A 15,532-nucleotide genomic window follows, 5' to 3' on the forward strand; every position below is an offset into this window, starting at 1 on the left:
CAGCACCCAGATCCCAGGGCACAGTGACTCCCTCCCAGCGCTGCCTCAGTGATCCTCACTTTGCGTCTCCCATCCCAACCTCTGGGTCACCCACTGGGAAACTCCTCACTCCTGTGATTCTCCGACCTCATCCTGCACTGACCTCTCGCTTTTTTCAGTCTCTATCACCTCCCTTAGCTTCCTTGTCTTTCTCCTCCTGTCTTGGTCACCCGGCAAAACCCTAATCCTAGTAAACCCAATTATCTCTTACTGTGCACCTCAACCAAGTAGCAGCACATGGCCAGAGAAAAGTCAGGCGATCGTGCTAACTGTACTCACTTCAAATTTATGACCAAAATACCGAATGGGCACTCAAGCGTGCAATACAATCCTACCACACTTTGCTGGTAAATTCCCTTTCCCCACACTCTGAGGTGAGTGTTCTTCTGCTCCCCTCCCTCCTCACGTCTCCCACAGCCCTTGACCGTGACCTTACTCTCACACACTTAGGACAGGAGGCCAGAGAACCCCGGTCTACCCACCACCACCGTTACCCACTACCCATACTGTGCCCTCACTCTCGGCCTTCCTCCAGTCCCATGGAAGAGGCAGCCCTGCTCTTTTTCTAAGACAAAACCCTTCGATCTGCCCTGGCCCTATCCCCCATTGACTTTTCAAGTATTTCCTCCAATAATATCCCCTTTAGTTCTTGCATTCTCAACTTCTCCCTCAATACTGGATCACTGTCGTTAGCAAACGAACGCACCTTAATATCATAAAATGTCCCTGTCTTATTTCTGTTAACCTTCACAGCGAAACTCGTTCCTCTGATCCCTTACCTCCCCTCAGCCCACTGAGCCTCTGCTGTATTAAAACAGCTTTGCTCAAGGTCACCAATGATGTCCTATGTCCTCTTCAAGCCAGTGGCCCATGCTTGGTCCTCCTCTTACTTGACCTCTCAGTGGCATTTCACATGGCTGACTGCTCTCTCCTTGAAACAATCTCTCAGCTTCCCTGAGACCACGAGCCCCTGGATTTTCTTTCACTTCACAGACTTCTCTCTTCTCCACTGACACACTCCTAAGTGACCTCATCCAGTTTCTGGTTTCAGGTGGCAAGTATGTGCTGATGATTCTAAGGTTATTATTATCTTCAGACTAACATCATCCACTACCAACTCTCCATCCCCACAACCCCCGAAACCCTGCTCCCCCAACAAGCCTTCCCAGGAAAAGGTACCAGCAACCACTCATTTGTTCGCATCAAAATCCTAAGGGCCATCCTTAACTCCTCTTTCCCGCTCTCCCCACACTGAACTCATCTGTAAGTCCTGGACATCGCTACCCCTGCACTAGACCTGAGTTCAATCATCTTTCACCATCCCTATCACTACAACCCTAGTCGGAGTCACCACCAGCCTCTTACCTGTTGTCCCTCCATCCCTGCCCAGCAGTCCACCCTCCACCCAGCACCCAAAGCAATCTTTCTAAAGTATAAACCAAATTATGTCACTCCTCTTCTTAAAAACGCCTGGTGTTTCCATTACTCTTAGAATAAAATGTAAACGTCCTACAAGATCCCTCGTAGTCAGGCCCACCTACCTCTCTCCTCTTCTCCCCTCTGGCTACACGGGTCTGCTCTCTGTCCCTCAAACACAACACATCGGCTCCCATCTCATGGCCCTGGCAACTGCTCTTCTTTCTGCCTGGATTTTTCTCCCCGTATCTCCAGGTGTCCACCTCCTTCTCATCATTCAAATTTCAACTCACATATCATCAGCTTGGCAAGGCCTTTCCTGGAAGCACCCCAGTCACTCTCAACCTCTTCCTATTTTGTCTTTTCCACAGAACCTATCAATAGCTGACATTTACTTTTGAATTAGAGTACAGGCTTACTGTAATCTCCTCCCAGCAGAAGGCAATTTCCTTAAAGATGAGAATGCAACCTCATTTACCACTTATCCCCAGGATGAAAACTGGTGTCTGGCACATAGTCAGTGCTGAATAAATATCTGTCAACCAACTGAATGACTATTTCATAATTGAAAATCTGGACTGAGGTAACTCTTGACATTACATTTAGTTTATTTTAATATTATAATATCAGAAATGCTGAGAACTGATAAAACTGTATCAAAAGCCTGATTACAAAATGGCCTTTTATACCTCTTACCTACTCTGTTAAGGTTTTCTAATACACATTAGGAAATGACCTAAATATCCATGAACAGGAAGCTGGCTAAATATGATGGGGCATAGCCATACAATGGATTCCTATGTAGCCATTAAAGAGAATGAAAAAGATCTACACAAGTTACTATGCAAGGCTGATCAACAACATCAAGCTGCAGAACAATACAGTCAATGAGATCCCTTTGTTCTGACATGAACACATATTTGATTGGACATGCACAGGAAAATTTCTCTAAGAAAATCCTACTACAAGTGGTTACCTCTCCAAAATAAGAAGGTGAAAACTGAACTTATCATTTATGATTAAAAAACCAAAAAGTGCCAGGAACTACTTTTGATTTCAGCAATCTAGAGCTCACCACTTTGCATTTCACTCTATCAAAGGCTATAAAAGTTCTTTTTAAAAAACACATTACCTGTTTTTTAAAATGATGTATAATCTAGTGAGGAAAAACTGGCGTCAGCTGTCTCAGGAGAACAGTCAGGTTACAGAGTGTGGCCAACTTGCAGGTTGGTTTATGCATTATAGGTTTAACCCCCTTCTCTATTCCTTCCCTTGATAATGACTGGGAATGCTTAAAATAAAACCTTTACAATCTTTCAAGCAGTTTGGGGTTGAGGGGGGACATGGGACATGTGACACAGGCTTAGTCAACAGGTGTGAGTAAATTTTCGGAGATGCTTCTGTTTTCCTAATTAAGATAGATAGAGATAACCCATACTACCCTTTCTCACCTTCTTCATGCCCCAAACACAGATGTGATATCTAGAACTATGGGAGCTATCTAATAACTACAAGGCAACAAGAGCCAGCAGGCAGGTGAAAAGATGCAAACGATCTAGTGACATCATTCAATAGACGAACCCTTCCTGTTATGTAAGAAAAATAAACCTCTATTTTTTTAAGGTATTGTGAGTTCGGTTCCTTAATGTCTCTACTCTGAATTTTAAAAAAAAGAAAGAAAGAAAGAAAAACACTCAGAGGAAACAGAAAAAAGAAAAAATTATAGTCAACATCAACTCCATAAAAGAGGCTTCGGAATGAAACATTCAGAATTTATACACACAATAAAGATAAACTCACACAGTGAAGCTGAAGTCCAATCAATGCTGGGGCTGCTCTGGACTAATGCTCATTGTTCGATAAATTTCTTTAAGTAATAACAGGGCAGTATCTTCAGATTCCCTATTACAAAGAAAAGCACATTTACTTAAGAGATAATTAGAAATTAACCACTAGGACTTCCCTGGTGGCACAGTTGTTAAGAATCCGCCTGCCAATGCAGGGGACAAGGGTTCGAGCCCTGGTCCGGGAAGATCCCACATGCTGGGAAGCAACTCAGCCCGTGCACCACAACTACTGAGCCTGCGCTCTAGAGCCCGCGAGCCACAACTACTGGGCCCGCGTGCTACAATTACTGAAGCCCGCGTGCCTAGAGCCTGTGCTCCGCAACAAGAGAAGCCACCACAACGAGAAGCCCACGCACCCCAACAAAGAAAGCCCACACGCAGCAATGAGGATGCAGCCAAAAATAAATTAATTAATTAATTTTTTTAAAAAAAAGAAAGAAATTAACCTCTATGCATAAAGATGGAGAATGCAGCTTTGGTTCTATTCAATTCTACCTAAGAAGGGCAAATGAAAATAAAGTAGTGTAATCTCAGAGCTGTCCTTAAAAACTGGATGAATACCAATCAGCTCCAAAATAGCTGTGCTGCAGTTCTCCTTGGTGACGGAGGATACACAAAAGGATGGCTTTCAGAGTCCCTACCGTTCCCATTCTGTGAAAGGCATCCCTGCAAAAATGGTGTGCAAGTACCAAAGGCCTTTGGTCAAAGGCAGATGACATGCTGCCATCTTGTGGATAACTAAACTAAAGGGGGGAAATACTGATTTTGAATATATGGGCATTCAAATTGCAAATGGTAAATCAGCAAGAACCTCACTAAAACTGCTGTATGTGCTGCAACGTAAAGGCCACATGAATGTTATCAAAGATGAAAATACTTACCAATAGCATAAGTGACTCTGAAGAGCGAAAAGATATTCATTAAAACTCTCTATTGGCTTTTCTTGAAGAACATAGTCAATTCGGCGGCCTCCGTTTAACATTCCAACCTTTCCTAAGTAGTCCTCATCCTTGGAAAAATCTGGACTTTCAACAGTCTTTTCTGCTAGAATTTAAACCATTTCAATATCAAAGTCAATCACTTAATCATTATCCTTTGACTTTAGCTGACCTTCTGGGCTCAAGAGAATATTGCTTGACACACGTAGCAACCTGGGGAACTACCAGGCTCACTTCCCATTCCTCCAAAGAGCCAGGGGAAGAGGGGCTGGTTCCCCGAGACAGAGGAGAAAGAGCCAACGAGCCGACAGAAGTTTTGAAGAAAAGGGGTGAGAGAGCATTGTAGAAAGAAAGGAAATAGAATTAGAATCTGAAAGAATCAAAAACATCACGGCACAACGACCTGACATTACGTGTACAGTCTACAACGACACAGTACAGTCAGACACAGTACCAGGAGAACATTTCTCACAGGGGGTCATTCAGATGCCTGAATACTAACTTAGTTCTCAACTCTAACATTCCACTCTGGCCTTATGAATCTCAACAAAATTTTAAGCCTGCAGGGTAAAAAGTTCAGCAACTATGAGCCCAAAACCTAATAAAAAAAAAAAAAAGGATGACATGCATTTTGAAGTACAGTTTATCCTGATTTTCCTTTATAGGAAGAGCCTCTACAGTTCAACAAAAAAGACTAAAATGGAAAACCATCATCAAATAATTTATGTGTGCTATGTTCACAAATAATATTTGTACTGGAAAATGCCTCAAATGTCAAATTTACCTTCAACTACTTGCTTTTCTTCTTCTTCTTTGATTTGATTGGCTACCTTCTCCAATTCTTCTTGCAGCTGAGTTGAAGAGGTATGAGCACGGGCAAACTCATTTAATGTCTGCCAAGCACTTTTCAGAGAGCTAATGAAACCCTGCTTCAAATCAGATCCCATACGAGAGAGACTTTCTTTCAACTCTAAAGAGATTAAGATGACATATCAAGTTATTAGTTACTGGGTTAAATTCTGCACCACAAAAATTAAAACAAAAGTTATACTGTTCTCAGACAGGATAAGACCTCTTACTCTTCTCTTTCTTTTTTTAAATTATTATTTAATTTTTTTTACATCTTTATTGGAGTATAATTGCTTTAAAACGGTGTGTTAGTTTCTGCTTTACAACAAAGTGAATCAGTTATACATATACATATATTCCCATATCTCTTCCTACTCTTCTCTTAAATATCAAATATATGGAGTTTCTCAGCCAAGAACTTCCAACGTATTAAAATGTTTTGAGGAGTCTTATTCTGTCATTTTTTTTTAACAACTAAACTTGATCCAGCCTAAACCTATACATTTCCTCTCACCAAAAAAAAAGGAGTTCAAATACCATAAAAATGTAATAAGCACATTTATGTGCTTTATTTTTACTGTAAGTTAAAAAATGGGCCCACAATATTAAAAAGATGATTGTTTTTCTAATACGTACTGGTGAAATGGTTTTGAGAATTTGAGATTCTGATATAACCACAATTTAAACTTGTAATTTAAAAATGAAGGAACTCCTGCCCCTTCACCTTTTCTGCTTTTGTCTAATAAAAAATACATGAATTCATAGTCTTAACGTATCAAATTTCTCATTTAACTTCAAAAGAGTTAATTGTGTTTATAAAGCATGGTGCAACGTTAGAAAAAAAACAAAGATATTTTAAATAAGAGGGCATGATCACTGTTCCTTCTTTTAAACCTATGGATAAGAAGTACTATACACCATTAGTAGGCATAAAAGAAACCTAAACCCTACTTGGAATTATTATCAATCCATTTTGTTTAATGAATTTTTTTAATAGGAAACGTTTGTTTAGTTAGCAAGGAAAAAACAGCTTGCTTGACTTATCATCAAATTTTTATTTCTTGATGGTTTGGTCATTAGTTCAAAAGTTATTTTGCTTCCCAATTCCAAAAACTATAACCAAATTCTATCAAAATCTATGCACCTCATCACTTTATTACCAACTTTCTCCATTCCTTATTATGTCAACAATTAGAATGTTATCAAGGAGAAATCATTAAGGAGAAGGAACTCATTCATAACTTTACAGCTCCTGCAAATAATTAGTAAACATGTTCTGAACAATGTAGGCATTTAAATAAATAAGAACTTAGTGTTAAAATTTTCATTAACTCATTACAAATGACAGGAAGGACACAATTCATTACAAATGACAGATTACAAAACGACAGGAAGGAAACAAGTTTTTATAGTATTTGTTTTTTACCTAAATGAAGTCTTTTTCTGCCTTTGTGATGCGGAATGAGAACTGCTTTTAGGTCCAAATCTGGTACAATCATAGGTTCTAATCTATATGCCACTGGATCAAGCTACAAATAGAAGAATTAGAAATCTATGAAAAGCTGTTTTGAGTTATATATCTTAGTTGAGTGAGAAAACAGGTATCTGGCAAACCAGAGATTTTGATTTTCTTTTCACACCTTATTCAAATACTGGTAATTATAAGAAGACTTCCAAGTTTGCGGGTAAAATTACTTGGCAAGCAAAGCAAGAAAATTATTTCCTTGAACAAAGTCTTTTTGGTAGAAAAGTTTATCGGAAGGTATCAGACTGTAATTTTTAGGTCAGAGAGCTGAGTTGGACAAAATCAAAATCAGTATTAATTCCTAAGAAATAAGAATCTGAGAATCTATTAGGATAAAGAGGACGGGCGCTTCGTCTTCTTCAAAATAGAAGTAAAGGCAGTTCACTCACTGGATGATAAATATTGAAGAACCCTTTGCAGGTAGGAAGCCTGTAGTTCTCATCTATACTATCCACTCCTCGAATAGTGAGAAACATACCAATTGGAGATCCCAAGGCAAAGAAAATCTCTGGTTCAAAGTCTAAGGAGTTGTAAACAACAGAAACCTAGAAAGGATCAGAAAACAATGAAAGATGGTCATTCCAATGTCATGTAACACAAAATTCAAAAGTTCAAACTGGAACTGCACTTAATTAAAAGCATCCCAATACAGCTGATGCCCCTCAAGGTGTGGCTTACAGTGCTGATAACCAGTCACAGACAGCTGCTGCCAGCTGAAAAGGACCAAAGAATTTCCTTTTGAAATCTTTACATACTAATACATCCTGTGACTATACTTTTACTTACTGTGTAAAGAAGTAAGTAAGAAGTAAGTAAAAACCATAAAATATAGTGTATGGAAGCATTATATTCATTTTAGTTATAAATGTGGTCAAAACTACAGACTCTAGAATCAAGCTGCCTGGGTTTGAATCCTGACTCCATTCCCCACTGTGTGACTGACCTTGGGCAAGTTTCTTAACCTCTCTTGCCTCCGCCTCAGTTTCCTCATCTGTAAAATGGGGATCATAACAATGCCAAACTCATAATGTGGTTGAAAAATAAATAACCTAATCCACATAAAGTGCTTAGCATATTTTAAGCATCCAATGACTGTTACTTCTATTATAACTACCATCCTCATTCATTAGGCTTGTTTCTTTCCATTAGAAATGTGAGCGTAAGCTGTGACAAAGCGAGAGAGTGGCACGGACGTATATACACTACCAAACGTAAAATAGATAGCTAGTGGGAAGCAGCCGCAGAGCACAGGGAGATCAGCTCGGTGGTTTGTGACCACCTGGAGGGGTGGGACAGGGAGGGTGGGAGGGAGGGAGGGAGATGCCAGAGGGAAGAGATATGGGAACATATGTGTATGTGTAACTGATTCACTTTGTTATACAGCAGAAACTAACACACCATTGTAAAGCAATTACACTCCAATAAAGATGTTTAAAAAAAAAAAGAAATGTGATTTATCCCAAAAGAGCTCGTTTGGGGGAAACGTCTCAGTTCACTGAGAACTGCCTAGAGTGAGAGAAAGCACCCACATTCGGACAGCACGCTGTAAGTTACAAAGCGCTTTTGTTTGTTGCTCAGTGACAGAATATGAGTCTTCATCATTCTAGTATCCTGAGAGTGAAGAACAACGAATGGCATAATCCAAGTGCATGACAGAGGTCCACTGAGAGCGAAGGGCATGGCAGGAACCCTTGTTCCCGCTTATCAGACGAAGACGGTGAAGCCCAAATAGGTGATGTCACTTACCCAGGAGCACACAGTGAGTGGCAGAATGAGGATTTCTAACTCCCAAACCAATGCTCTTTCTACTAACTAGGCTGCCCTTCTAACAAAGTCTAGACTTCACATCCCTTTGTTTGCCCGTATATTTGCAAATTCAATAGTTTCTGCTACTGATGAGGGCCACAAAATACTCTCAAGATTATGTATCTTCCCCCAGTTCCAGAAAAAAAAAAGAGAAGAAAAAACAAAGTTAAAAAAAATTATAAACTGGAAAAAATATTTACATCAAGGGGCCAATATCCTTAATATATAAATTCTTAACTATCAGTAAGAGAAAAGCAACCCAATAGAAAAATAGGTAAACCAGCACCTCACACACACACAAAAAAACCCCTAAAAACCAGGTGATAAAACATCTAACCTCTCTAGTGCTCAAAGAAATACAGTGAGGTACAGTTATCAAAGATATAAATGAAATACTAAAAAAAAAATTAAAATCTATTTCCATGTAAAAAATTATTTCTTTAGAAGAAGTTACACAAGTAAGAATACTACATATTTTTAAAGGAGAATGATAATATCAGTACTAGTGAGGGAGAGGAGAGAGAGGCAATCAATCTTATAAACTGCCAGTTGGAGTAGAAACCGGCACAACCTTTCCAGGGGCAAGCAGCAATAACTATTAACATTCTCATGTGCACGTCCTTTGGCCCAGCTATAAATACTTCCAGTTATTTAACTGAAAGAAAGATAAAAAATGTACACGGAAAATTGGTTTAAAACTGTTTATCACTGGATTGCTTAAAAGAATGAAAAATTGCCTACATGTCCAACATTATGGGTTGAATGTGTTCCCTCCAAAAGAGAAATGTACCACTACCTCAGACCTTACTTGGAAATAGGGTCTTTACAGCATTACAGTGGGCCCTAAATCCAATATGACTGATGTTATTATAAAAAGGAGAAATCTGGACACAGAGACAGGCATGCACAGGAAAGATGATGTGAAGGCAAAGGGAGTCTGCCATGTGAAGATGGAGGATTGGAGTGATGCACACAGAAGCCAAAGGATGCTAACAACTGCCGGCAAACCAACAGAAGCTAGAAAGAGGCAAGGAAGGATGCCTCTACAGGTTTCAGAGGAAGAAGGCCCTGCTGACACCTCAGTCGCGGAACTGTGAGACAGTAAGTTTCTGGCGCTTAAGACCACCCAGTTTGTGATACTTTGTTATATGGCAGCCTATTATAAAATAGGCTTTGTATTAGATGATTTTGCCCAGCTATAGACTAATGTTAAGTGTTCTGAGCACGTTTAAGGTAGGTGAGGTTAAGCTATGATGTTGGGTAGGTTAGGTATATTAAATGCATTTTTCACTTTGGATATTTTCAATTTACAATAGGTTTATCAGGACATAACCCCATCGTAAGTCAAGGAAGATATGTATGATATTCTAGTATTTTCCATTTTTGTTAAAATATATATGTAAATATATGCTCAAATAAAAGTGTAGAAGGCCTTGTTCAAACTGCTAATGGTGATTAGTCCTGGTTAAGAGATTTTTTTTCCCCTCTTCTTTTGCTTAAATCAGTATTTCTTGGCTTTCTGGCAATGAACGATGCACACTGTGGATTACCACAACACTTTGGGTAACAAAGGAGATGGCATGTGACCTGGGCTGGGTCAATCAAACCATGCCCCACTCCCCAGGCAACAAGAATTGGTCCAGAATGGACTTGAGACTCAAACGAGGTCAAATAAAATCCCTCCTTAAAAGTTTCCTAATTGGATCTATTGGGGTACATTCCTTTACCTCTTATGGTAATAAAACTATAAGGAGATGAGCCCAGAGCCACTGACACCCACCATTCCAGGTTCACTGGAAGAGAAGGCCAACTCCCAGGGAGAGGCAGGCGGGTGAGAGTGTCCTGATGGCGCGGAGGCCCTGGTTCCACAACTCTGACATTCCAACCTTCACAGGTAAGTGAAGAAACACCTGTCTTTAATTTGCTAGAATCTGTTCAAGTTTGCTCATGTTTAAAAAAAGACATTTTTAAAATGCAAATTTTGGGGCTTCCCTGGTGGTGCAGTGGTTAAGAATCCGCCTGCCAATACAGGGGACATGGGTTCGAGCCCTGGTCCGGCAAGATCCCACGTGCCGTGGAGCGACTAAGCCTGTGCGCCACAACTACTGAGTCTGTGCTCGAGGGCCCGTGTGCCTAGAGCCCGTGCTCTGCAACAACGGAAGCCACCACAATGAGAAACCTGCACACCACAACAAAGAGTAGCTCCCACTCGCCACAACTAGAGAAAACCCACACAGAGCAACGAAGACCCAACACAGCCTAAATAAACAGACAGATAGATAGATAAATAAATAAATAAAATGCAAATTTTATGGATGAGTTAGGCTTAAAAGCTTTAACAGGCTACAGCAAACATCCAATAACATTTCCTGCCTTCTTTAAATCAGTCATGAACTCACTTAAGAGAATGGAACCATATAAACAACTATAAATATACTGAAAGTAATATTGTCTAAAAAGATTTTAATACTTTTAAGCCACTGAGAAACAATATATCATTAAATGCAGCATTATCAACTACTTGGTAGGTTTTTACAGGAATATTTCCCCCAGGGAAGAATTATGAGTAGTAAAAAACATAAGTTGAGGGAATGCAGCAAGCATCTCTCACAGAAGTTTAACTATATCCTGAAAATAATTTTCTGACTATCACCACTTCCATTGCTAGTGGCTAAGACACTAATGCTATAAAATTATGAGGGGTGAAAAAAATTGAATAAGGACAATTTCAAAAGCTAGGTGATATGTTCTGTACACATTCAGTCCCTCATTTCGAACATTGTGAAAGAAGCATACAATTTTTATTAAGAGAATTTCAGTTTTCTCCCCCCGACCAAAAAAAACTGTTGAATAAATATTTAAAGAATCTAAAGCTAACCCAAATAATACAGATATGTGATTCCAACATAAAATACATGGCCCAAGTCAATACGTTAACTTACCTGTCCAGTGCCAACTTCAAAAGACTCATAATCAACGTGCACAGAAGAAACGCAAACTCCGAGTGGGAGTTTCCTCTTGGACTCATTAGATTCTGAGGGCGGAGAAGCCATTTCTTTAGCTTTCTGAGCACTTTCCTCTTGTCCTTTTGTCGAAGCAGCCATCACTGCCTTCTTTTCTGATGCTTTTTTCTGTTCCTGTGAAATACCAAATTTGCATAATAGAACTGAGGGGAAAAAAGTTATCAGCTATCACTATGAAATATCTATATCAATATGAAGGAATGATTAGTAATTTCTTAGGCATAATAATGGTATTGTGATTATTAGGGAAATGTCCTTTTAGATATACATACTAAATATTTAAGGAAAAAAATACCATGATGTCTATAATCTACTTTAAAATTCTTAAGAAAAAGAAAATTAAGAACAAAAGCAAAATGTGGCAAAACAGCTACAGTTAAATCTAAATATTTGCTATTAGTATATTCTTTGCTCTCCACTTTTCTATGTAATTTAAAATTTTACTAAAGTTTTTAAAAATGCCAACTTCTTCCTTTGTGATCTCAACTTTAGCCAGATAATTTAGAAGTACTTTATATAACTGTAAAATATATACTTCCTATAAAGACGTGTAACTTAAGAGAAATTTATTCATTCAACATCTTTACACCATTATGTCTACACGGAGCCACTGACAAATTTTCCTCAAAAGCATTCTGGGAAGAACAGATAAACACACTGTGGTACATTCATACAATGGAATAACTATTTAGAAATAAAAAGGAGTAAACTGCAAATAAAACAACAATTATATGAATTTCAAAAACACTATTTTGAGTAAAAGAAGCTAGGTACAAAAGAGTGTACAGTGTTGGTTCCATTTATATAAACTTCTAGAACAGGCAAAACTATCCTATAGTGATCAAATTCAGAATAGTAGTTGTATGGGAGGGGGAGTGGACCAGAAAGAAGCATGAGAGAACCATCTGAGTGACAGAAATGTTCTAGTTCTTGTTTTAGCTGGTGATTACACAGCCGCAAAAATTGTCAAAACTTACTGTAGTGAATACTCAAGATCTATGCATTTCATAAATAAGCAAAGAAAATTCTTGGGAGCGTCTCTAGATCAGGCGTACCTCTGTAGTAATGAGATAAAATCTGCTCGTTTGGGTTTATGATCACACCCTGATACAGCAGCAACAATGTCAGGGGAATGTGAACAACCATCATGGTGGATTCATTCACTGGCCCTCATTCCCCAAGCTGTGAATGACTGTGTTAAGTCTCTGTTTAAATAGCTATTGACAGGAAATTCCCTGGTGGTCCAGTGGTTAGGGCTCGGCGCTTTCACTGTCGTGGTCCTGAGTTCAATCCCTGGTTGGGGAACTAAGATCCCACAAGCCTCATGGCGCAGCCAAAAATTAAATAATTAATTTTTAAAAAAAGAAGAGCTACTGACAGCGCCTAAACAAAACAGCTGGCCAAACTGGTCTTGTCTATCAATAAATTCCAAATACTAGAAAACCTGGAAATAAGTCCAATTGGTTAATTCAAAGGCAATACAGAATAAAGAAAACTCTCCACCAGCCAGCTGGGAACTGATTCCACCATTAAAGTCTTGGAAGGCTTCGTTATCTCTGCCCTTTGGAGGAACCACAAGATTAAACCTAAAACCCAAAATGAAGAACATGTTCAAGGTTCTTCAGTTTAAATTTGCTTTCTCACTTGCAAGTGCCTCCCATTATATTCATAGAACTTAACAATCTAAATTGCTGAGAGGGCTGTCTAAACAGATCCTCAACTGTCCTACTGCGAACTGCTGTTCTGTTTCCCCTCCTAGACACATGCTATAACTTTAAAACAAAGTGAGCCAAAATACACATACTTGAGTATCAATATTCCCAGCACTAAAAATTATTCCTTTTCAAAGGAAAAGGAATAAGATGGCTTACAAAGGGGAAAGAAAAGCTCAGACCACAAATATTTGACCTCTTTATTAAAATAACAAGCTAACTAACTTTGGTTCCATTATTTCGGTTACACTAAATCAATAGGACACACCATTTTATCTTATTATTGATCTGGCAGCACCTTGTTAACTAGGAATAACAGAGCAATCAATGGCAACACGGCTGAGAAAGTTTCATGGTTCATCCAGAGGCAATTACTTTGAGTTTAAAAAATAAGATGAGTTTATAGTTTTACTCCTTTCAAAACATTCCTATAATGCCATTACTTATATATCCAAGCTACTACAGGAGCCAAAACAGGCTCCTTCTAGAGATTCTTCAAGAACTATAGAATACTTTTCTACTTTTTTCCTTTTATTTACAAAATAAAATCAGGGACAGATGTAGGACCTGGAAACATAGCTTCTCATTTGTTCTTTTTGTGTTTTTACAGGCCTGTGCTTCACTGATGTGCACATGGAGATGAACATGCTCACACTTGGAGAACACAGCCTGGCGGAAGGAACAACACTGGCACGCTTGCATCATGGTTTTGGTGTGACCACTGTGCTCACCAGAGATGTTGCCTCTCAACTCAATCTTCACTGTCGCCTTCAATCAACCATCAAAAACACTATTTCTGTGTCTAAAATGTGTTTTGAGTTGTACCTTTCTTTTCCATTTCCTATTACACCCCTATCATCTCTCAATCAGTCACTGCATAATTACAGTGACTATGCCCGGAGATTCCTAACAGCCTCTAGCTTCATCCCCTTCCAACTCCATCCCCGCACTGTAACCAAGTGAACTCCCTAAAACACCGGCCCAGTCATGGAACTGCCCTCATTGCTCCACCGACCTACAGCAGTGGTTCTCACACCATGTCCCCTTAGAACTGAACCAGTGGTTTACACTGCTGCTAAAAATGTGGCCCAGTTCACATACACATACACACACACACACACACACACACACACACACACACAAAATTAACATAAAATTCAAGTTGATAACAGAATTGTCTCAACTTTAAGATTTGTTCCAATTGTTTTTTCCTTTAGTACTCCTTATCAGCCAGTAGGCCCTAGCCAACAGCAAAAGACAGCAAATATTAATGGAAAAACCAGGAAGGAATCAATATGTCTAAAAACTCACTTATTATAAGCACATTTGCTCATGGTTGAAATTTTATGTGACTTACAGCACATAGTTTTCAATTTTAACATTTCTGAAGTAAAAATTAAACTTTAGACTAAACAGATGATTTGGTGCTAAATCATAATTTGTGATAAAAATTAATAAGTAAGTAAGCATTTCATGATGTTAGTTTAAAAGCACCATGACTTTCACAGCCATAAGAACGTGTTTGCAGACCACTCCCTCATAACTGAAATCTGCCACATCTGCCATTCGGGCCCTCAGAACCCTGTGCTCTACCTTATTCTCAGCTCGACTGCTGTTTCCGCTGCAGAAAAACACTTGCCCACTACCGGAAGGCCATTTCCCCTGGCCCTACCCTTCCTTCAAGCTCAAGTACCAACACCTTGGAGAAGTCTTCTCTCACCAGCCCCAGCCCCTTCTCTCCCGGGCAGGCCTCACCTGGCTCTGACAGCACAAGCAGCACCGATGCATCATCTGTGGTCAAATCTCTCCCCCTAACTAGACAGCATACCCTCAGTTCATCTCCAAATCCCAAGAACTCAGCACATGCCTGATCTAAAACATATACTCATAAAATACAGAACAACTCAATTGCTTAAGCTAATCATAACAAATCAGTCCTATGACTTTACAGTCATATTACATATAAAGAAGTGGCATATGTTAAGTTCCAAAGAAGTAACACAAATTAAAGAACCACAGAAGTTCAAAAGATGGAAGGATCAACGAAGACCATGTTAATACAATAAAAATAAAATAGCCACCCTAAGTGCTACCTAATTTTTCTAAGTATACAGAAAATCTCTGTAAAGTTAACTTAATGAAAATTAAACGAGTTATTCCCAATAGTTTTATTCTTTTGAAATGTTTTCTAGTTGTTGCTGTTATTGCTCTGATTTGGATTGTTGACAACTTTTTGTTTTTGGTTATTAATTAATGAAATGTATCCGTGTCCCTTCTTATCTCTTTAGATGGTGAGAAGGACTGGGAAAAGAGAAAATGCGCTAACATTTATTGGATGATAAGCTACACATGCATTACTTCATCCTCACTGCAATCC

The 15,532-nt window shown here is 39.0% G+C and overlaps 1 protein-coding gene across 4 annotated transcripts in view; it reads right to left on the reverse strand.

Annotated features, from left to right (window-relative positions):
- SEC23IP (SEC23 interacting protein) overlaps positions 1–15,532 on the reverse strand; it is a 47,978-nt gene that overhangs the window by 5,766 nt on the left and 26,680 nt on the right. For 3 of the 4 annotated variants that reach the window (XM_082854732.1, XM_082854731.1, XM_082854729.1), the window contains 6 exons: positions 11,363–11,557; positions 7,004–7,159; positions 6,516–6,618; positions 5,025–5,210; positions 4,184–4,346; positions 3,256–3,357 (listed from right to left, as the gene is read on the reverse strand). In XM_082854732.1, the coding sequence (XP_082710858.1) occupies positions 3,276–3,357; positions 4,184–4,346; positions 5,025–5,210; positions 6,516–6,618; positions 7,004–7,159; positions 11,363–11,557 (885 nt within the window). In that variant the 3' untranslated portion in view covers positions 3,256–3,275. The remainder of the gene's footprint in view (positions 1–3,255; positions 3,358–4,183; positions 4,347–5,024; positions 5,211–6,515; positions 6,619–7,003; positions 7,160–11,362; positions 11,558–15,532) is intronic. The other variant, XM_082854730.1, reaches the window with a different exon arrangement.

The sequence above is a fragment of the Leucopleurus acutus genome (genome assembly GCF_964270905.1).
Source record: "Leucopleurus acutus genome assembly, chromosome: 14".
NCBI lineage: Eukaryota > Metazoa > Chordata > Mammalia > Artiodactyla > Delphinidae > Leucopleurus > Leucopleurus acutus.